At 47.1% G+C, this 22,454-nt stretch overlaps 1 protein-coding gene across 2 annotated transcripts in view; it reads left to right on the forward strand.

Annotated features, from left to right (window-relative positions):
* Window positions 1-14,025: 14,025 nt before the first annotated feature.
* BBS7 (Bardet-Biedl syndrome 7) overlaps window positions 14,026-22,454 on the forward strand; it is a 368,412-nt gene continuing 359,983 nt past the window's right edge. For both annotated transcript variants that reach the window (XM_085641566.1, XM_085641567.1), the window contains exon 1: window positions 14,026-14,379. In XM_085641566.1, coding sequence (XP_085497692.1) covers window positions 14,344-14,379 — 36 coding nt within the window. In that variant the 5' untranslated portion in view covers window positions 14,026-14,343. The remainder of the gene's footprint in view (window positions 14,380-22,454) is intronic.

Genomic DNA, 22,454 nt, shown 5'->3' on the forward strand with positions numbered 1-22,454 from the left:
GGACCACCGCAGCAGCACCCTTGTCGGGGGGGCTCGCGGCTGCTGCCTGAGACTGTGTGGCGCCTGCTTACACCTTCTATAAGAACGACACGAGGCACGGACACACGATGGGATGCCCCAAGGGAAAGATTGCAGATCCCAACAACAGGCCGCGGAGGAAAGCGATGCCCCTACACAAATGACTAACACTATCCCACCAACTAACCTGGAGACTGCACCTGATAAATTGGACTTGATACTGCAGGAAGTGCGGGACTGAAGAAAGGCTATAGAGCAACAAATAGGATCCCTTACATTCGGATTCACTCTCCTAAAGGCTGACCACGCTAAGCTCGCCACCACAGTTAAAGACAACAAACTGGCACTGGCGGAAATACTGCCGCAACACAAAGCACACGGAAACAACTTGAGCTACTCCAACGGCAGGTAGCGGGACTCCAGGACAGGGTGGATGACGCGGAGGGTAGAGCCATACGCAATAACATCCGCGTAATTGGCCTCCCGGAACGATGCGTTGGACAGAACGCAACTGCGTTTATGGAACTATGGTTCAGAGACCATGTGGCCCCAGAGGGCCTCTCAGATTTCTTCTGTGTAGAACGGGCACACAGAATTCCTACTGGCAGACCAACGGCGGGAGCCCAACCCCGCCCTCTGATAGGGAAAATATTGAATTTTAGGGACCGGGACGTACTGCTGCAGAAAGCCAGAGAGCTGTCTCAAATTCAGTACCAAAACCAGAGGATACACTGTCATGGTGCAGAGAAAGCGCTCCCAATACCAGGCAGCAAAGACCAAACTCAGAGCACTGGACATTAAATACGCCCCGCTATTCCCGGCCAGACTCAAAGTGATTCATGACCAAAAAACGCAGTTCTTCGACACCCCGAAGGAGGCTGAGGAATGGCTTGAGATCATGTTCTCCTATTGGGATCCAGACCCTCTTCACAAAGTGTATCTAGTGCCCCAAAGCCCAAGGGGAGCCGACGATTGCGACGCCAAGTGACAAACACAGCATCCAAGGCCAGAAACCCTCCACCGGACCTGGCTCCAAAGGGTCGAGTGGAGGCGCTGGCGGAGGCTAGCAAGTTCCGGGAAGGCACGCACCACATATCCTCTGACTCCCCGGAAGAACACACAGTACATTCAGACTCTGAAAACAGCATAGCGTTGTTTAGTGGTATTACGCCTCAAACTGCAGAGGGCTTCCTAGGTTAAAAACAGGGGTATAGTGAGGGGTATAGTGAGAAATAATGTCCGCTGTTCGAGACACACTGCATCAGAATTACCTTTGCAGGCACAGTAGTACACCCCTTCCTGTAAACCCGATCTCCACACCCACTACTCAAGACGGTCCGGGCAGCGTAGAGCTCGTACTGACTGTACCTCCATTGCTAGATTGCTAGAGCCGCTCATCCCCATGGCGAAAGCAACAGCTGCAATGTTAATAGCTAACACTGTTGTCATTATGGTTTGGACCAGCACTGTTATTCTGCTGGACCGAGTATTTTTCGTTAGAGTTCTAATGTTCTTTCAGTCCAGCCCAACCCTCCCTACTGCTCCACCTACCATTGTACCCCTCTCGCTGGACATGCGCAGGACACTGCGGACCACGCATACACATAAGGGATAGCTACAAAATAGAACCTGGAACGTGAGGGGACTAAGGTCCATATATAAACGGCATAGAATCTATGCGCAACTAAACAGACGGCATGCACATATAGTCTGTCTGCAGGAATCCCACCTCACCGCTGCTGAGACAGTCAAACTGCGCAAGAAATGGAGAGGTCAAGTCTTCTCCACGTCCTACTCTGCCTTCGCACGAGGCGCCTCCATATGGATACGGAGTGGGGTTCCCTTTAAGTCACTTGAACAGTGGGTGGACCCACTGGGGAGGTACATACTGGTGAGGGGTACCCTAAATGGCACACAAATAGTAATGCAGTGCTAGATGTAGACATAGACAGTTCGCATCCCCCCCTCCAAGGCGCTGTCGCACTTAAGCAGGCTGATGCACTACGCGAATGGGTGGAGGGCTGGTCCCTGGGGGACGCCTGGCGGCTGAAGTGCCCAAGCAGCAGGGAATACTCCTTCTTCTCACACCCACACCAGTTGCACACTAGAATAGACAGGATCCTGTGTAACCTCACTACCACTACCCAAGTTACACATGCAACGTAACCTTCTCAGACCATAACCCGTTAGAGGTTACCCTTGCTTGGGGCAGAATCCCCACGACAGTCCCCACCTGGAAATTATGGCCCCAGATGCTCGAAGACCTGGTCTTTCACAGTACACTGTCTGCGGGCATCACAAACTACTTCAATGAGAATGCTGGCACCGCCTCCTCGCCGCAGGTGGAGTGGGATACATTTAAGATGGTGATCAGGGGAATAGCAATTGGCACCACGGCTGGGGTTAGTAAAGAAATACACAACAACGTAACGGAGGTCGAAAGCTCAATGATCAAACTAGAACAGGAAGCGGCAGCAGACCCCTGCCAACGGGTGCGGCGCTACAGGAAGCCTGTATCAAACACGCAGAGCTATTAGAAACGCTCAGACAGGTTGATCACACTGCCTACACGTGCACAAAACACGCCGAAGCCGACAAAGCTGGCCCAATTCTAGCACGTATAAGAGACGACCCCCCCCCCGCAGACCCCAATACATGAGGTAACCACGCTGAGGGGGACTATTGTCGATACACAACAAGACATTAACACCGCCTTCTGCGAATATTACCAAACCCTATACCAACCATCTCCGCCGATGATAGAAGATTCTCTCCAGCGCATTCCTAACTGACATCCCATTCCCCAAACTTCCACATGCTGTGGCAGTGCCTGGAGCTTGTGGGTTATTGGACAGAGGTGGTGAGGTTTACTGCTGCGGCAACAGGCACCCCTGTGCCGTGCACGCAGGCAATTGCTCGTTGGCCCTCACCCAGCACGATAAGGCATTGAAGGTACAGCTTTGTTTCACAGACCTAGCCCTGCTCCTGGCTAAATGCGCCATCACCATGCGGTGGAAGTCAGCCAAGCCCCCGCCGTTACATGGCTGGCCTGGAGAGGTAGTGAGATAGAGCAGCACGGAAAGTGCGTCCATTTGGTGAGAGGAAGCCCGCGGGTTGCGCAAAAACTTATCTCTATGGAATGGGATGCCATCCTGGAAGCCTTCAAGTGAAGTGCACCGGCGCCAGTTCGAGTAGCGGGAGAACAATAGGTGTACTCCCCCCATGCTGAGATTTGCCACACTTCACCCCCCTCTTCATTGCCCCCTCCCTGCCCCCTCACAGCGACCATAAGGTAACCGCGCCTGTGCACCTACGAGATCAAACCACAGAGTCATATAATATGTACACACAGAAACCGAGAGAGGGACGGCTACATACTAGAGATATAGCAATTAAACGTAGGGAAGCGTTAGGGCCAGTAGAGTTAAGGGAGGGGAGGGTGGGGAAGTTTTGGGGTAAGCTCTTCTGTACTTTCTTAACCTCTCAGGTCTCTCAGCACAAGCTTAATGGTGTTCGGTAGCCCACTCGAGACTTTAAAAGTACAACTTAGACTGCTTGCAATGGCTAGCACGACTGTAATCGATGTAAAAATGATTGCTACATTGGCTGTGAAACCGAAATGACACACGAGTACTTGGTGGTCTGTAGGGGCCTGGTGAATACCAATTATATGCTTGAATCCCGATTATATATGATGCTAAAGTTGGGAAAACTAATTTAAAAAAAGTTTTTTAAAAGGTTGCCAGAAACTATTCTCTCCCTGATAAGAGGAGATTCTAGTGGCACTGTGAGCTAGCTAATGCAAACAGGTTAACATTTCCGATGGGGGTGCTCAGAGTCAGTATGCCACCAAACCCACAGTTCACGTTATCCAAACGCACAGATCCTGTATGGGCAATATAAGAACTACACGACATTTGAAGGTATTCTGCCAGCCCATCTGTGGATCCAGCAGAACCAATGCATCTACTCTGCTTTGTGGCGCATCTCTGAGAAGAACTGACGCATCGCCTCTGCTGCGAGGATACTCCCAGCACAAGGGCTTTGCATTGCCCTTGCAGCCTCATCAGAATCACCGCTGTTTTTGTAGACTAGATATGCTTTAGACATTGTGTTCTCAACGAGAGGTGGCGATTTTGAATCCAGAACATTGTTGCACCTACATACCTGACGAGAGTAAGAAAATTGAAGTGTATAGAAAGAACATTTCAGACATCAACCTTGACCTGAAACCCTTAGAAACAACTAATATAGTAAAATGCTTCACACAGGGAGGTTCTGCAATAGGCAATTGGATTGCAATAGCAGGAGGAGAAATCCTCAAAGTCATATTAGCCCCTGTATTATTCATAGTTGTTTGTTTACTGACTTCACTAGGAGTATATAAAGCTATTAAAGCTTTGCTACAAAAGAGAAGAAATAGAGAAAGAAATAGGAAAATAAGAAATGATTTAGAACTAAATGGCCACTTTAACAAAGAATATAACAAATTAAAGGAGAGGCAAAACTTAAAACCCTCAACAGAGGATGAGAGTAAATTGTGAATTAATCTGTGAATATTGTGATAGTTGTAAACCATCAAAGGGGGGAGGTTGAGAGAGAGTGTTTAATAAACGCAAAGTAATGCAATTAACATGTAGAATTAACGAGTAGGCCTAAAACAAGAAGACACATTTTTAAAAGGCAAAATAGAAGCACTAGGCTACCATATCTGCCCATTGTAAGTTAGAGATGGTTATGAATGCAGTTTTCCTTTTTGTCATTCGTACTGACCTTAGGTCAACATTCTTAGTAATGTGCTAGCCGGAATGGAAACACCAACATCATAAAAATGGGCAATACTGGCACACTGGTGTTCTCTGGCAACTTCCAGACAGCACACAAGCACTTTCTAAAGCTGCTAATTTGCACATTGAACTGTCATTTACAAAACATTTTAATAAATTTGAATAAAAATTACTCCAATAAACAACTGAGTGCATCGTTGTATAGTCGAATTTCAGTTTTCAATATCATTTCTTGCTAAATAGTCAGTAATATGGGCAAGGTTGTGTAAACACCAATATCAAAACAATGGGTTATCCTAGCATCCTGGGGTTCTCTTATAACCTCCAGACAGCGACCAAGTACTTTAAAGCTATTAATTGGCATTTTTGAACTGTTGTTTCATGAACTTCCTCACCTAAAACTTTTTTTATGATTTTTAACTACTGCTCTTTCTTTGGTACGATTTTGATTAATCAAAACAAATACAGCTTACTTACTTCCTTACATTCTTTTTTTTTTTTGAAAATATATGTTTATTGATAAATTCAAACACAAAACAACGTACATTGGTGTTGAATAAATCAGCATTACTACCATTGGATTGTGTACAGACATTCAACGAGCACTTTCACAATAAATTGGCATAATAGCGATGCAAGGTACCACATTGGCCTCCAGCTGTATCATGTACTTCCTTACATTCTTAGTAATGTGAAGAAGTGAAGAGGTCAATGATAAATGTGCTGAACCAACATGATCTAAAAAGAAAAAGATCGTTTTTGACCTCCCTATAGAGATTGCACTCTTGGAATACAATAGTGTAATAAATAATGTAGTTACATTTTACCTTAATGTTTCTTCGTGAATAAGATTTGTAGGTAAGAATATGTGCGAAAGAGATGATTTCATTTGTGGAGAGACAGACCTAACCGTGGATTGTTTTGTTTTGTAGAAATAAAGCCAGTGGGAACCAAACCATGATTTGTAGAATGTTGAAGTAATGTTGCATGTAACACCTAATATTTGTAAGTCTTTGATTCAAAACAGCTTAGACTGTGGAAGATTTCCATTCCCATGTAAACATTGTGATTCAATTGGCTAAAAGGATGGACTGCTGCCACCTTATACAGCAGTCTCATGTAGGAGAGACACTAAAAGTTTACCTGGATGAACTTGAACTCCCTCAGTTGGAGCCTGGGGAAGCAGAGGAATTAGGGGCAGACATCTCCCTGCGAGAGGTGAGAGTAGCCATTAAGCATATGGCGTGTAACAAAACGCCAGGGACAGACGGACTCCCGGCAGAGTTCTACTTGACATATACTGAAGAGCTGGCCCCTGAGCAGCGCCACCTGCCCGATACCACAAGGGAAGCCCTACTAATCCCAGCACTTAAGCCCGGAAAACCGCCCCATGATAAAACCGCGTATAGACCACTGTCCATGTTGAACAAGGACTATAAAATATTAAGCAAAATTATAGTGAATAGACTGCTCCCCTACATGCCCCAACTAGTGCACGCGGATCAAACAGGATTTATACCGCAAAGAAATACTGTCATTAACATCAGGCGCCACATGGCCATAATGAGGGCAGAGGACTATACCAGAGACGAAGCTGCAATATTTGCACTGGACATCGAAAAAGCATTCAATAGCCTTGAATGGAAATGCCTCTATAGAGTTTTGAAAGCGATGAGCCTAGGGGCGGGATTCATAGAATGGGTGAAACTCCTATATGGGGACCCCAGGGCGAGGGTGCGGACAGGGAAAGTGATCTCCCAGAGCATGAGGGTAGAAAGAGGGAACCGACAAGGATGCCCTCTCTCCCCTCTCTTATTTGCACTGGCCATGGAACCGCTGGTGTGTCGGGCCAGAAAGGGGTGGGACTATGTGGGGCTGGCAATCAATTACATATATCTTCGCATAGAACTCTTTGTGGATGACTTACTCCTCGTTTTACAAAATACAGGTGGAGATTTGCAGGGGGTCAGGGGTATGCTAGAAGAATTTGGAGCACTCTCTGGATTGCAAGTAAGTTGGCAGAAGTCTAAGGTGTTCCCTGTGATGCCTGCTAGATGACCTCCAGAAAACCTGGGGACCTTGAGATGGGAGACAACATGCCTAGAATACCTAGGAGTGACAGTATACCATGCCACAGCGGACCTGATAGAGGGTAACATGGGAATGGGGATACGCGTTCTCCGTGCCTCCATGGACTTTTGGGGATCCCTTCTGTTGTCAGTGGTAGACAGGGTGGCCCTCCGGAAAATGGTGGCGCTGCCCCGTCTGCTATACATATTTGGGTCGCTCCCGATTTGGATCCCATGTGCGACATTCCGCAAACTAAACTCGCAGATCATAACTTTTCTATGGGGACGGGGCGCAGATGAGTGGCACTTCGGACGCTACAGCGCTCTACAGCCACAGGAGAGCTGGCGGTCCCTGACCTTGAAGCCTACTACCTGGCAGCACAGCTGCAATGGTTCGTGAGATGGCTGGCGAACAGCAGAGACCCAGAAAGGGTGCAATCACCATTTGCACCAGAACCCCGAGTCCTAACAAAAATACTGTTGCTGCTGAGACAGGTGCCCCATGAGAAGACGGTCGAAGAGACGGTGATTACGAGGTGCTGGGCGAGATGGCTCCAGAGATCGAACTGCAGGGTTCCCTACTCTCCAGACATACCCATTATTAACATGCTCCGCCAACTACCAGATGGGGGGAACTGGGCTGGGCTTGGTGATTGGGAGGAAGCAGGCCTGAAAGTAGTCGGAGATCTCTTTACAGAAACCCAAATGACTCCATTTGAGGACCTACGAGAGGAGTTCAACCTCCCACCCAGACATTTTCTACTACACAGAGCTGTTACGGCAGCATTCCGTAAACACTGGATGACAGGGGCGACTGAGCCTAGAGCACTGGATTGCTGTAGATATGTAGTCCTCTCTGCAGGTAGGATAACAACAGTCTCTTGCATCTACAGAGCTGTCCAGCTGGATGTTCAGAGACCCATGGAGCAGCTGAGAGCACAGTGAGAGGAAGACTTAGGGGTACCAATTGTTGAAAAAGACTGGGATGCTATTGTGAAACACACCCTGAAGGTCTCCAGGAACACTATTTTCAAACTCATAAACTACTATATGCTTCACAGAGCGTACCTAACGCCAGCCAGAATCAGGGGCTACTTCCAAATGGAGGAAGTCGCATGCCCACGATGTGGGAATGAGGAGGCACACATCCTGCACATGCTGTGGGATTGCCCAGGCTTGAGGGAATTCTGGGAGGAGGCGCTAGCGATTATTGAGAGCGTCATAGACAGGGTAATTGAGCACACACCGAGCCGCTGCATACTTCACTGGTTCCCACACACGGCCAAGACGAAGACCACTGGGAGATTCCAAGACTTAGCGTTTGTACTTGCGAAAAGGGAAATCACAAAGAATTGGAAGTCCCCTAGGAGTCCCCAAATAGGGAGCTGGAGAAGCGAAATGGAGAAATAGGCAGCTGCAGAGCATAGAGTCTTACTGCGCGCCGCAAACAGAGGCCTAGGGAACCTAGAAACAGCGAGGGCCTGGGGGATTCTAGTGAATGATCTACAAACACCAGACCTCGAGGATACGGCAGATGACCAGCCGGATTCGCCGCCACAGAACAGGGACAATGAAATGGGGACACCGGAGATACGGGATGGGTAACGGCCTTTCACAGTGGTGAGGGATGAGACAGCCCCAGCCCCCGCGTTCCCTCACCCCTGCCCACCTACCACACATAGTCCACAGTAAGCACAGCAAGGAAGGATGAAGGAGCAGCACACACCGCTAACACATACAGCTGACACTAAGCAACTTGTTTAGGGGAGGAGGGTGGAGGGAGTTGTAAGTTAGAACTGAGTGAACCTGATAAACAATTTAACCCAAACGGATCTCAATATGAAAGGATGTGGAAATAATGTAATGCATATTATGGGACAAATGTTTGACACTTGAGATGTAGAAAGATTTTGTGAATGTTAAGTGCACTAAATTGCAATAAAATCTGTTTAAAAAAAAAAGGATGGACTGCTGCAACATTTTGTTTGAGTTATAGATATCAAAATGTTATATTAGTGTGTGTTCCTAGACTAAAGCTTTAGCTTTTCCTTCACAAAGCTCTATGCTCAGAGTAGACTTTCCTAAGCTTCTTGTTCAGCTATAAGCTTAAATCCTATTAATTTCTCTAGCCAGAATCTATGTTATATTCCTGAGACTTCACTAAATTTTATTAACTTCTCTTCATGAGAAGTGCTACTTGAATTGCTTAAAGTTTTATGTTTTCACCTCTCGATTTGAATCGCTATACCGGTTTGCAAGATACCTTTCTCTCATTATATAGTTAGAATAGGGATTTGCCTTTATGGAATGCGCTTTATGCAATTGTTCTGTATTGAATTACTGATGAATTCATTACTTATTAATGACAAATAATGAAAATACTTACTAAAAGACTTTAATAAAACACTATAAACCTATACTAAAATCTCATCATTGACCCCCACAATAATTGATATTTAACTTTAATGTTTAATTTGAACGTTGATTTCAGCTTCTGATTAATTCTTGACCTACGGAAAAGATCCATAGCCCTACAGGGCCCAGTAAGAGCAGAGACTTAATTTCCAGGTATGTTGCGACACAAATTCTGAATCGTAAACTAAATATTTTTTAAAGTCCTATGCTCCGACAGAAGTCAATGGGGTAAATACATTCCCATAAAAAAAAATTCAGCATCTCCCAGTTTCATGTTCTAAAATGTTGGCACACATGCAACATGAAGTGCAAAGGGATCCAGGTGAGAATTTGTATAAAAGAGAAAAACACAAAGCATAAGGGAGGGAGGGCATTTGTATGGAGCACATGGGAATGAGAGGGAGAGGTGGAAAACAGAGGCACTCTCATGGCGTGAGAGTCAAATAGAAACAAGCATTTGCAATGCAATAGGTCTCGCATTTACGGGAGTTTGAGCTATTGGCATTGTAAATGACAATGCCTTTTTTTATGTTTTGGGTTTTAAAACATAAATAAAGGCATTGTCATTACTAATAGCATAAACTCTCGCAAACGCGAGACCTGTTGCATTGCAAATGCTTGTTTATGTTTGATCTGTTTAGCTGGGACGCTGTTCTGATAATGAATTTGCTCCTCCTCTCCAGCTTTAGATCGGAAGTAGGAGTACACTTGTAGCTTTCTGAAAAGCTGTCAAGCGGGGGCTCGAATGGGCAGACTGTCACTCTTCAAGGGAAGGATGGTTGTGAGGAATGTGCGCTGCTGTTTCTCTGTTCACACAGCTCTCCATTGCTTGCTCTCAAAGCCCGATAAGGACTATGATTGAGGGGTGCATATTCTGCTTGCTCATGTTGTACCTAAACAGGACGTCCTAGATGGAGCAACAGATCTTTGACTAAACAATAAGCTCTTCAAAACAAGCCCAAAGAAGGGGGATGGCGGAGATTTCAAAAATGACAATTAAAATAATGTAAGCGTTAGTAAAGGCTATAAGTCTGCCTTTTTAATCAAAGGATTTATTATAGATAAGAGAGCTTGCGCATGTGAGTGCCTTTGGGGAAATGTGTGAACGGCTGTGCGAATCTATTATTGGGTGTGCAAAGATGGATATATGAGCAAGTCACTCATGGAAGGATGGTTGAAAAGATAGTTGAGTATTTGCAAGTGTAAATGAGGTACAAGTATACGAGTGCATGAATGAATGAAAGGGTGGCTGAGTGCATGGACAAGCGAGTGAATATAAATGAGTGCTACCTGGGTAGTGGATTATTAGGAGAACGCATAGATCACGGACTGGTGAATGTATGGAGTGATTACTAAGTATGCGAAAATCAATGGATGAATAATTTAATGAGTGCATGGATGGACAAGAGCTTAAGTAGAGGAGACTGGATGGTTATATATGAGTTAGTGAGTAAATGGACATATTTACCAGGATGCATGAGTGGGTGGATGAATGACTGGATGGATTACTCGAGGTAATCCTGAGTTGTTGCAGTTTGTGGCAGAGGAAGCTACAAGGTTGGTAGGATATGTAAGACGGGACAATCCAGACCAAATAACACAAGTAAAAGAGCACAGCAGGCTATTCAGAGGCTGTGTATGTGCCCCTAACACACTTTGGACCCAGCTTCATCTCTGTCACATGAACTATTGCGATGCCAACCACCTCTCATTAGGGGTTAGACTGGGTCATAACATTTTTTGAACACATGTTCATTCAAACTGTAACCTCTTGACAGAGCGCACATAATTGTCACATGTGCAACTGTAATTACCATACACCGGCGGCTATCAAAATACCACCAAATTCAAGAAAAGGAAATACTGTATTTACAGGACGGGGAGTGGGGGGGGGGTTGTAGACAGCACAGTGAAGGTGGGGGGGGGTTGTAGACAGCACAGTGAAGGGGTGATGCTAGGAAATTAATGGAGAAAGTAAAAATAGCGTAGAAGAGGAAGGATGTATGAGATCTTACCAATATTTAGTATTGTCAGAACTGAAACAATTTTAATTATGTTTAATCACATCAAAATCATTGTTTTTACTCACGGATTGTTTCATTTTTTTGTGGAGTTTTATATAGCGCGAACTAGACACGAAGGTATCAGAGCGCTTTACATGAGCACCAGTTATGTTACAGACTGATTTGAACTGCTAACCAGCATTGGCAACGCGAGTAGGTCTGGCTTGTTTGAATCGCATGTTCTGTGTGATAGGTCTGTATGCAATAGCACAATTCACAGAGGAGTGACTTAAACACTCGAAATTGTTACTGGAAGTGTGTTATTTCACATTAGAATGTCACTCATAACTGAAACCATAGAAACAATAACAAATAGGAATTAAAAGGCCAGTCTGGGAGAAGTCTGGTCTCCAGCTCTGCCCTTGCTGTCCTAGGCTTACTGTCCTATATGCCCCAGGCACGAGCATCTGTTGTGTTCTGGACACATCTGTGCACCTCAATGGCATAACATAGCCCCCCTCCTCCAACCGCCAGACGCCTGGCCTAAAACCTCTTGACTGAGTCCGGAGGGGGCACCTCCCGGTACTTTGCAGAGTGTGGGGCATGGCTCAAGATTTGTTACATCACAGGTGCGCCTCAAGCGCGTGCAAGGCTCCGGCACTGAAGGCGCGCGTGACATGCCTCCAGTGTGTTTGCGTGTAGCGGGTCTAAATGCACAGTTTATGTGCAAGCTGTGTGTTTTGTTCTGTGAATGCCTGGGTGTGTTTATTTGTGTGCGCGCCTCTTTATGTGGCAAGACGCCCCTTCTACTTGTATATATGGTGCGCTACGAGCCCGTGCTGGTTTGTGAAGAATTCCATCTAAGGCTGTTGAGATAATTCAGTGGCATTCATGCCACAGGATATGCTTGCAGGCAGATCACCGGTTTGAATTCCAGGTAGATAAAAGAAGTGTGCTTAAAAGCTATTCACGTTATGATATGTGCTACATACACAGCAGTTATTGAAATGAAACTCAGGGGTGCATCCTTGTGTTATATTTTAACTAGTATTTTGTATGAGTACTCGTGACCCAACAGCATGGTAGTGTTGATCGCTCATAATTTACTAACAAAAGCAAATGATATTAATGCATGTTCTAATTAAGATTGAACACTGTGGATTCAAATGCCCAGGATTTACACAGAAGGTTTAGGCCCGCGACCCACTGGTAGCACGGCCTGGATTGAAGTAGGTTGTCACGCTGCAAAGGAATGACTGAAGGGTTGTTGTTCAATTACACAGTCGCTCATGAAATATTTCAGTTACAAGCAGGAAGTGGGATAAGGGAGGGGGTGGCAAATGGTGTGCACTTTCGCGGCCGCTTTGATGTTCTCAGTGGCCGCGCGGCTCACTGAGAACATCAAAGCGGCCGCGAAATTGACCAGCAGGCTGCCAAATGGTGCGCGCGCCCGGCGCTGCGTGTTGCAGGTCTAAATCCACAGTTTATGTGCAAGCTGTGTGTTTTGTTCTGTGAATGCCTGGGTGTGTTTATTTGTGTGCGCGCATCTTTATGTGGCAAGGCGCCCCTTCTACTTGTATATATGGTGCGCTATGAGCCCGTGCTGGTTTGTGAAGAATTCTATCTAAGGCTGTTGAGATAATTCAGTGGCATTCATGCCACCGGATATGCTTGCAGGTCACTGGTTCGAATTCCAGGTAGATAAAAGAAGTGTGCCTAAAAGCTATTCACGTTATGATATGTGCTACATACACAGCAATTATTGAAATGAAACGCAGGGGTGCATCCTTGTGTTATATTTTAACTAGTATTTTGTATGAGTACTCGTGACCCAACAGCATGGTAGTGTTGATCGCTCATAATTTACTAACAAAAGCAAATGATATTAATGCATGTTCTAATTAAGATTGAAGTAGGTTGTCACGCTGCAAAGGAATGACTGAAGGGTTGTTGTTCAATTACACAGTCGCTCATGAAATATTTAAGTTACAAGCAGGAAGTGGGATAAGGGAGGGGGTGGCAAATGGTGTGCACTTTCGCGGCCGCTTTGATGTTCTCAGTGGCCGCGCGGCTCACTGAGAACATCAAAGCGGCCGCGAAAGTGATCAGCAGGCTGCCAAATGGTGCGCGCGCCCGCCGCACATGCACTGTAGTTGGCGGCCTGAAAGCACTGGTTTGCACTTCCAAATCCCCCTTTCACAAAAGCTCTCGCGAGAGCAGCGCTAAAGCGCTGGCTCAGGCGAGACCTAAAAAGAGTAGTTCCCTAAAAGTAAGCAGTAGTAGAACGCAAATCAGCCAAATCCAGAGCATGTTAAAGAGGCAAGAAGAACACCTACCAATAAGAATCAAACAAACGAGAGCTACAATCATTCCGACGATAGACGGGAATAGGCGGACTTTAAGCCCACAGTAAATTCTTCATAAAGTCAGCAATATGTCTTTCTGAAGCAGAGTGAGCTGGATTCATGATTGTTGGCGGTATACATTGGGCGTAGAAACTACTCGCCTGCTAATTGGGGAATGTCAAATAAACTACTGTACCAGACCAACATGGCCGTTCCCAAAGACCAGGAAAGATCCTGGGCAGTATGTTTTTTTAAATGAATATTCTGAGCACGTCCTCTTTCTACGTCCGTCCTCTCGGTATACTCCAATCAGAAGCCCCACCAGATCGCTGTTGACCAATGGCTGAGCACGTAACTGACTGTCTCCTATTCCACTCCCGCCCCCTCCATCTCCATGGTGACGGTTTTAGCGGTGGCCTCTGAGCTGCAGCGCTCCGGTAGATCAGTGGAGGAAATTAGGATCCTAGTGGCGCCTCCTAGGGAGCCAAAGCCTCGGCTTAATAAGGCACTTGTATGCTTGTCTCGGGAGAGGGATCTTGGGGTCTCTGAGTGGAAAGTTGGTTCGGCGAAAGAATGGCTGGCCAGAAGCGTGGCCCGGGGGAATCCAGGTGACCTATGCAAATAGGAGCAACATCTCCGATCGAAGAGCAAGTAGCCAGAATAACAGCGACACCCCATCCCCCTCACCATCGCCCCCTTTGCCACCATGGAGTTGAGCCTGAGCCGTGTGGATTATCTGCAGGTGAGTCATAAAGCCATAATCCTCAAATGCGCTCAAAGCCGTGCACAGATGTCCCGTAGCATTGACAGGCCTTCTGTCCTGAAAGCACCACCCATTCCGCGCTGACACCCCTGCACTGTGCCGATATCCCCCGCCATATCGATGAGAACTCCCACTCCGACAAGTACATCTTCTTTGATTCATCCCCAGTGTCTACACAGTTAACACTCCCCGTGTCTGCAGGACAGCTTCAACCATCTGCACCGATACACTCTCGTCTGCACAGCAAATTCCCTCCTTATGCTAGCTTTCCCTGGCTGCACCGATAGTCCCTCATCTGTACTGAAAAATCCTTGAACTGACAGCACTCCGCTTTTTCACTGGCAGTGCCCCATCTGCAGACAGTGCGCTCCACATTACCCCCATCTGCACTGACAAGATTCCCAACATCTCCATCTGCACTCCCATCCACAGTGACAGTTTTCTACGACAGCACCCCATTTTTGCTCTGACAGTGCCCTCCATCTGAACTGACAATGCACCTGTCTGCACTCTGTGAGTCCCCCGTCTGCACTCTGTGTATCCCCCGTCTTGTGTCCCCCGTCTGCACTCTGTGTCCCCCCCGTCTGCACTCTGTGTCCCCCCGTCTGCACTCACTGTGTCCCCCCCGTCTGCACTCACTGTGTCCCCCCGTCTGCACTCACAGTGTCCCCCCCCGTCTGCACTCACTGTGTCCCCCCCCGTCTGCACTCACTGTGTCCCCCGTCTGCACTCACTGTGTCCCCATACTTACATGTCCAATCACCGGAGCATGGCAGTTGGAGATAGCACAAGCATCAAGCAACCACTAAGACCTCTCACTGTAGAAGCCTGTTTGCTCCGCATGTCCTCCGAGGGAGCCTATTAAGCCCCAAAATAAGTTAGAGGTACCCCTGACCCATAACCATTCAGCGTACTAATTGACGCAATGAGAAGAAGGGTAAATGAACGAACTTCCCCTTGCACGTCACGCAATAGTGACTTGCCAATTTGGTCCTGAAGAAAGCCCTCCGACCCTAGTGGGCACCTAAAGGGCTGAAGCATGTTGACCACTCACATTTTTGATATAGGTGCTATAGAACAGTAGCCCTTCTATTCACGCACCACATTTCTTTTTTTAACCTTGCCCAATCCCTGACAGAATACATTTGTATCAGAGGCATGGAGGCATTTTTAAACTCACCTCACTCTCACCCAGTGCTTTAAATGGAAAAAAATAAGTGCAGGTACTCACCATAAGGAGCAGTGGGCGGAGTTAAGGGAGGTGCTAAGGTGGGACAAGGGGCGGGGTAAACTTTTTGACTTTGCCAAAGTTGTATGCACAAAATCTGCATACATTGTTAGAATGTCGGATGTATGTGTCCATTAGTTATCTCACTAATAACTATATATATATATATGGCACTTACTGATAAGTGTTTATTACTACCCAAAGTAGCCTTTTTTAGCATCCTTAAAATAAGAAAAGATTGAGGAAATAACAGCCAGGTTCTAAACATATGCCTTCTTGTTTGCAGGCAGGTCTTTGCTGCAGGGTCATAACTCACTAAGCTATATTACAAGGATCTTAACTTTTGACCTACAGGTAACACAAGGCTCAATGCAACAAAAACAGTAATGTTTTGATTTGTTCTGCATTCCGTCCATCAATTGTGTGTCTTTTCCTCAGTTTGTACAGCACTCACTATAGGTGAATAGTTATTTATCAAGATAACCATAAAGAAAATGTGACATCATCAAATGTTATGCTGTGAAGAAAGGCGCAGCAAGATACTGTAAGGTGACCAGTAGAAGCTTCATAGTTTCTTTTGGCAGTTCGTATGCGTTTGGTGTGTGTTTAATTGTATGTGTGCATGTTGTATGTGTGTGTCTACCAATGGAATATGTGTACTGTGTGTCCCTGCTTGTGGTTTTCGCAAGTGTTTGCATGTGCGTGCTTGGGCATAAATCTTTGGTGCATGTACATCTGTGCAGTATGTACTCATCCGTGTCTGTGCATTATGGTTAGTGTGCATGTATCCGTTACTGTGTTGTGTGCGTCACTACTGTGTTTGCCTACGGTGCGTGTCTATTTGTGGAGTGTGTGTTTTATTTGTGCAACAGTGAAATCGAGCATTTCATGAACATTTGTTTTAAAAACAAAATGTTAGTAAAATCGAAGGGTATCCGGAGAGTCTGCTCTTCCGAGTGAGCTGTGTTCATTCCTGTGACTCATTCTGAAACAGCAGCCAGAGTTCAGTGCCTTCCTCCAGCACCTACTTGTTTTCTCAACCACGTACACAAACACTTGGCACTTATCCGATATAAAGAAACACGTTTTGTAATTTCGAAAGCTGTGCCTCGTCGTCCCTCTACGTGAGTGTTCTTAATCTGGAAGGAGTTACTGTTACTCGTATGAGGCATTATTAGACTTACAGAAAGAACCCATTTCACAACAAGATAGAGTTTTACAATGAAGAGGGACTCAGGAAATATAGATCAAGTTGCAATTGTAGCCTGAAGAACGGTGCTCTCTGGTGGATCATACACCCAGGGCAGGCCAGCGAGGCCTGTACCCGGGAGGGGTCCGAGGCCAAGACGGGCAGGCCAGCTGGCGCCTGTCCCCAGGTGCGCTTAATGTGCCGCTGTTAAATAACACTCAGTGGACATCACTCCCACAGCCATAACCCCACTTTTAAATTAATCACTGCTGGTCAGTGATAAGTAACATTTTAAACGACAGAAAAACACAGAAAGCAGCAGCAGGCAAGTAGGCATTTCAGATGTGTGCCGATGGTGAAAGCATTAGCAAATGTTCTTTTGCTCTGTCTTCGGTATATTCAATCCTGAACAGTGCGTCCCACCGCCACCCATTTGATTGTACAGCTCCCTCTCAGCCCCACTGTGAAAGAACAATGGATCCGAAAACTACTCTGCAGATTCCCCCCCTCCACCCCCCCTCCCCCCATGACTTCCAGAGCAGCTCACGCTGGTTCCTGGTGACAAGAGCTCCCTTGATTAATTCCGTGCAGTGCTTGTTAAAGGTGCTGCAGAGGTATCAGTGGAGGGATGGAGGAAACGCTGCCTTGGTTGAAGTCAGGTCCCATGAGTACCGGTACTGTCTTCATTCTAGGAAAAGTGCCGGTACTCGAGGGAAGAAAATAAAAAAGTACCGGTACTCAGTACCGGTGAGTACCGGCCCATTTAAAGCACTGCTCTCACCCTCACCATTACTTATCACTACTGTGAATAACCAGTTGGTCTCCCTCCTGGTGGAGGTAAGCACGACTAAGACCCAATGATGATGCTGTTCACGTAAAAGATTGAAGCGGATAATCAAGATATAACGCTGTTACGACTACCACTTGAATGAGGGTTTTTATAGACGGCCAGAACCCCAGACCCTGGTATCAACAGGACACTGATTATTTGTCACTCATTGTGTCCCCCATACATGTGAACTCAGCCCGCCCTCATGTGAACTCAGCCCGCCCTCATGTGAACTCAGCCCGCCCTCATGTGAACTCATCCCGCCCTCATCGGCACTCAGCGCACCCCCATCTGCACTCAGCGCACCCCCATCTGCACTCAGCGCACCCCCATCTGCACTCAGCGCACCCCCATCTGCCCTCAGAACGCTCCCATCTGCACTCAGCACGCTCCCATCTGCACTCAGCACGCTCCCATCTGCACTCAGCACGCTCCCATCTGCACTCAGCACGCTCCCATCTGCACTCAGCACGCTCCCATCTGCACTCAGCACGCTCCCATCTGTATTCAGCACGCTCCCATCTGCACTCTGCACTCAGTGCGCCCCCGTCTGCACTCAGTGTGCCCCGTCTGCACTCACCACGCCCCTCTTGCACTCACCACGCCCCTCTTGCACTCACCACGCCCCTCTTGCACTCACCACGCCCCTCTTGCACTCACCACGCCCCTCTTGCACTCACCACGCCCCTCTTGCACTCACCACGCCCCTCTTGCACTCACCACGCCCCTCTTGCACTCACCACCCCCCTCTTGCACTCTCCAACCCCCTCTTGCACTCACCACGCCCCTCTTGCACTCACCACGCCCCTCTTGCACTCACCACCCCCCTCTTGCACTCTCCACCCCCCTCTTGCACTCTCCACCCCCCTCTTGCACTCTCCACCCCCCTCTTGCACTCTCCACCCCCCTCTTGCACTCTCCACCCCCCTCTTGCACTCACCGCACCCCCATCTGCACGCACGGCGCCACCCATCAGCACTGATCGTGCCACCCATCTGCACTGAGAGCGACCACCCCCATCCGCATGAACAGCTCCTCCTGTCCACATTGACAATCTTCCCTCCCCCTCGTCTGCACACACTCTGTACAGAGCTTGTACACACTCTGCAAAGAGATCAGTGACCCTGTCTGCTCAGGGATTATACACCCTGTTTGCACGTAGAGCACCCTTCCCTCCTCTGCATTGACAGCTCTTGTCCTCTGTACTGAGAGCTCATGCCATCTGTTTGGACAGCGCCCTCCCCCCCCCCCCCATCGGCCTTGACAGCACACCTCACAAACTTTGTGTGCACTCAGAGCACCCCACCTACTTCCCTTTCTACAGGGACAGTGTCCTTGCCTGGTCTGAACAGAGAGCGACCCTCCTCCCAATAACATGGAGAGCAACCATACCAAATACAGAGAAAGCATACCACACACCTTGACTGCACAGAGAGCATGTATTTGTCTATCGGCAGAGCATCGGCCTGCCTGACATCACCCATCCTTTGTTAGGCTCAGACCGTGTTACTTCGGTACACGTACTGTGTTCCTGGACCGATTGGTTCCACCGTTGCTTCATACTGAACCAAATTAATTCTTATTCTGTGGTTACTGGAAGAACATTCAATTACTTCTCGCTCCCCTGGGCACCTCTTTCTAATTTCTGGAGCCCACCCTGTCAGTGTAGCCCTTGTGCACCCCGCCACATCCCCCTTACCCTGGTGTAGCCATCTCTCACCCTGATGCTATCCTACCTCTAGGCTCTCATGCTTGATTGATGTTCTCAGGAGAGTCCTGGCTCTTCACAAGTCTATGCCACTATTGTGCCTCAAGTCTACATACCAGCTATTGCTATACTAATACGTGTAATCCCATCCTGATGATGACCTGAAACAACACTGTCAAAATGCCGTCGACAAACCTCAGCAGAATTATGTCTTCCTTGGCCCTTAACATGTTTCCAAAACATTTTTGATCATAGTGTTCATGTTATGTACCTATTTTAAACTGTGCTGTCTCGCTGTTTTCTTCACCATAACACGTCGTCTCACCTTGTGCCGTTCACATAGCCACAAGCACCTTGTGTCAACTTATGTTTTGGATTACACTTGTATATAATGAAATGTAATACTGCTGCCTGAAATCAATGCTTTCTCCAGAAACTCTAATATAGACCGCAATATTCAACTTTGGTGTCTTCCCCTTTCTTGTCTCCTTCTTGTAATTTATTTTACATACTAGGAATTGTCTTCAAAGTATTACCTGTTGAGACATTGTTGCCTGTTACCACATTTACCCTGGCCTCAACTGGGTTTACGGGAATTCTCATGTTGTATTTTCTGTCTGCACTGATGGCATGCCCGCCACCTGCATTGGCAGTACACTCCTTCTGCCTGGGCACGCATTTAAACTAAGAGCTGTCCCAGCCCTCTGCACTGAGAGCTCCCTCTCTGTCTGCACTGCAAGCTTCTCTATCTTCTGTACTGACAGCTCTCCCTTTGTGTACTAATAGTGCCCAACGACTGTCACCCATTTGTGCCAATGGCTAGGCTCCTCTGCACCACCGGCTGTCCCCATTTGCACCAACAGCTCACCCGCTTGCACTGACAGCCACTATTTCCTTCCCCTGGCTGCACTGCCAGGTTCCTCCAGGTGCAAGCCCACCCTGGCTATAGTAACGGCTCCCTTTCACTACACTGACAGCTCCCACTGACCTCTTCTACCCATATAGACTTGCAGCACCCCCATCTGCACCCACACAGTGTCATCCCTATCTGCACTGACAATGCCCACCCATTTGTACTCACATCACCCACCCATATGCACTGAGAGAGTCTCCATCTGCCCAAAGATCGTTCTCCTCATCAGCACGTGGATTGTCGACCCCCATCAGCATGTAGAGTGCACCCATCCCATGTTTGCACAGATAGAGCTCCCTGTCTACACTGAGAAGTTCCCTGTCTGCACTGAGTGCTCCCTTTGCCTGTTCTGTTGCCACGCCCATTCGTTCTCTGCACAGCAAACCCAGTAAGCTAGCCCTGTCTGCACTAACAGCGCTCCCTGAACTGATGCTCCCCTATCTGAACTGCTTCCCCCATCTGAACCGACTTCTTCCCATCTGCAGCCTGATGATTATTATGTAAAATATAAGCAACCTTCCTTTGCCTTTGAAAAGAAACCGCAACACTTATTTATTGGCCCTATGCCTATTTAAAAATGAACTCAGGGCTGCAATCTACTCTGAAGGTGTCTGCGAGCTACTGGTAGCTTAAGATCAACTAATTTGAGACAGCTGCTGTAGACCATTTCTCTGAGCAAAATTATTGGTGTACACCCAGTCTCTAGGCTGTATCCTGTGACCTGGTTCATTCAGTGGTGTCTGTAGGCATTTGGTCAGTGGAATGTAGAATTCTCAAAGTATCACAGTCTGTTTTCCCCATACAGGCATAGGTCTGCCCATTTAAAATCTCATGGGACTCGATCCATTCAAGGAGCTTGGTGTGTCTCTGATTCTCATAAGGGTAAATGTAATGGCATCTACCCAAGACAAGTCAGTTTCTGTACAAATCTTACATATCTTAGCCTTTATTACACCATTCATCTTTTCCACAGCTACAGCTGCTGCCGGTTGACAGGAACAATGAAACATTTGGGTCATCCCCATCACCTCGCATAAACACTTGACCATTTTCCCAGTAAAATGGGGGCATTGTTTCAATGTCTGGACCTTTGGTATCCCAAATCGAGGCACATGTTCTTTCAACAGGCGTTTCACCACTGTCCTTGCATCAATAGTCGTTGTGTTTGCTTTGTTCACCCTAAGTTAGCAGGGTATGCCCAGACATGGGTCCCTTGCTCACTATGCCACTGGATTCAAGCTAGCTTGGCTGATGAGGGGTGTTACCCCGAAACCGGTCACAGGATGCTTGTTTCCGGTCCAGAGAAGACCTGGCTTGGCAGTTCAGGCTGGACTGTTTCCATGAGGCACAGGGCCAAAACTGATTTGCATATGGCTGGGTCTGAATTGGGTTGGCGAAGTTAGCTAAAGAACGATGATGGATTCAACCCAGATCTGTGACTGGGGGTGAGTGTCTGTTAAGTTTCTGCGCTCTTTCCATCATCTCTTTGTGGTTGCAACAGCCTCCACCCAGCCACTACTTGTAGAAACGTATTGCTGGGGGCATCTCAATGTAGTCCATCTGTGAGTGTTGAAATTGGCTGTAGGTGGGGGGAAATACCCTTGCGGTGTCTGTGTACCTCTTAGTTCATCCATTCATCTGGAGCGGTGTACAGCCATCCAAAGTTACGTCACAGCGAGTTGGGCATTTTCCAAGGTTTATCTTTGATAAACCTTGGAAGTCGCTCAACTTGCGTGGGTATAACTTTGAATGGCCAAACACGGCTCTAAATGAATGGATGAACTAAGAGGAACTAGCCCTGATATTACGACTTGAAAGAATAAAAGACGCTGTTCGGCAGTACTTTTGGAGAAGGTGTGCACTAGTTACGTATGGACTAGGACAAATCACAGGACAAATCTTCATTCAGGAATCTGGAATGAATATATGATTTTTGAGCCATGAAGAAGCCAATAACTGGGCAAAGCGCGTTAGCTGCGCAGAACTGTTCTTTTCAGTCAGAAGACTTTGAATAAAGAATCACAAAAATCAAGAAAAATACTTCACGATTCATCTATTCTTGTCGATCATTTAGCACATTGCTTTTACCTATGTCTTCTTTTGAAGTTGCCTCGCTACTGTCTTTGGGCCTGGTCAATACATTTTGATTCCACAGTTTTCAATGTAAATACAGCGTAGGCATTCGTC

The sequence above is a fragment of the Triturus cristatus genome, chromosome 2_2 (assembly GCF_964204655.1).
Source record: "Triturus cristatus chromosome 2_2, aTriCri1.1, whole genome shotgun sequence".
Classification (NCBI taxonomy): domain Eukaryota; kingdom Metazoa; phylum Chordata; class Amphibia; order Caudata; family Salamandridae; genus Triturus; species Triturus cristatus.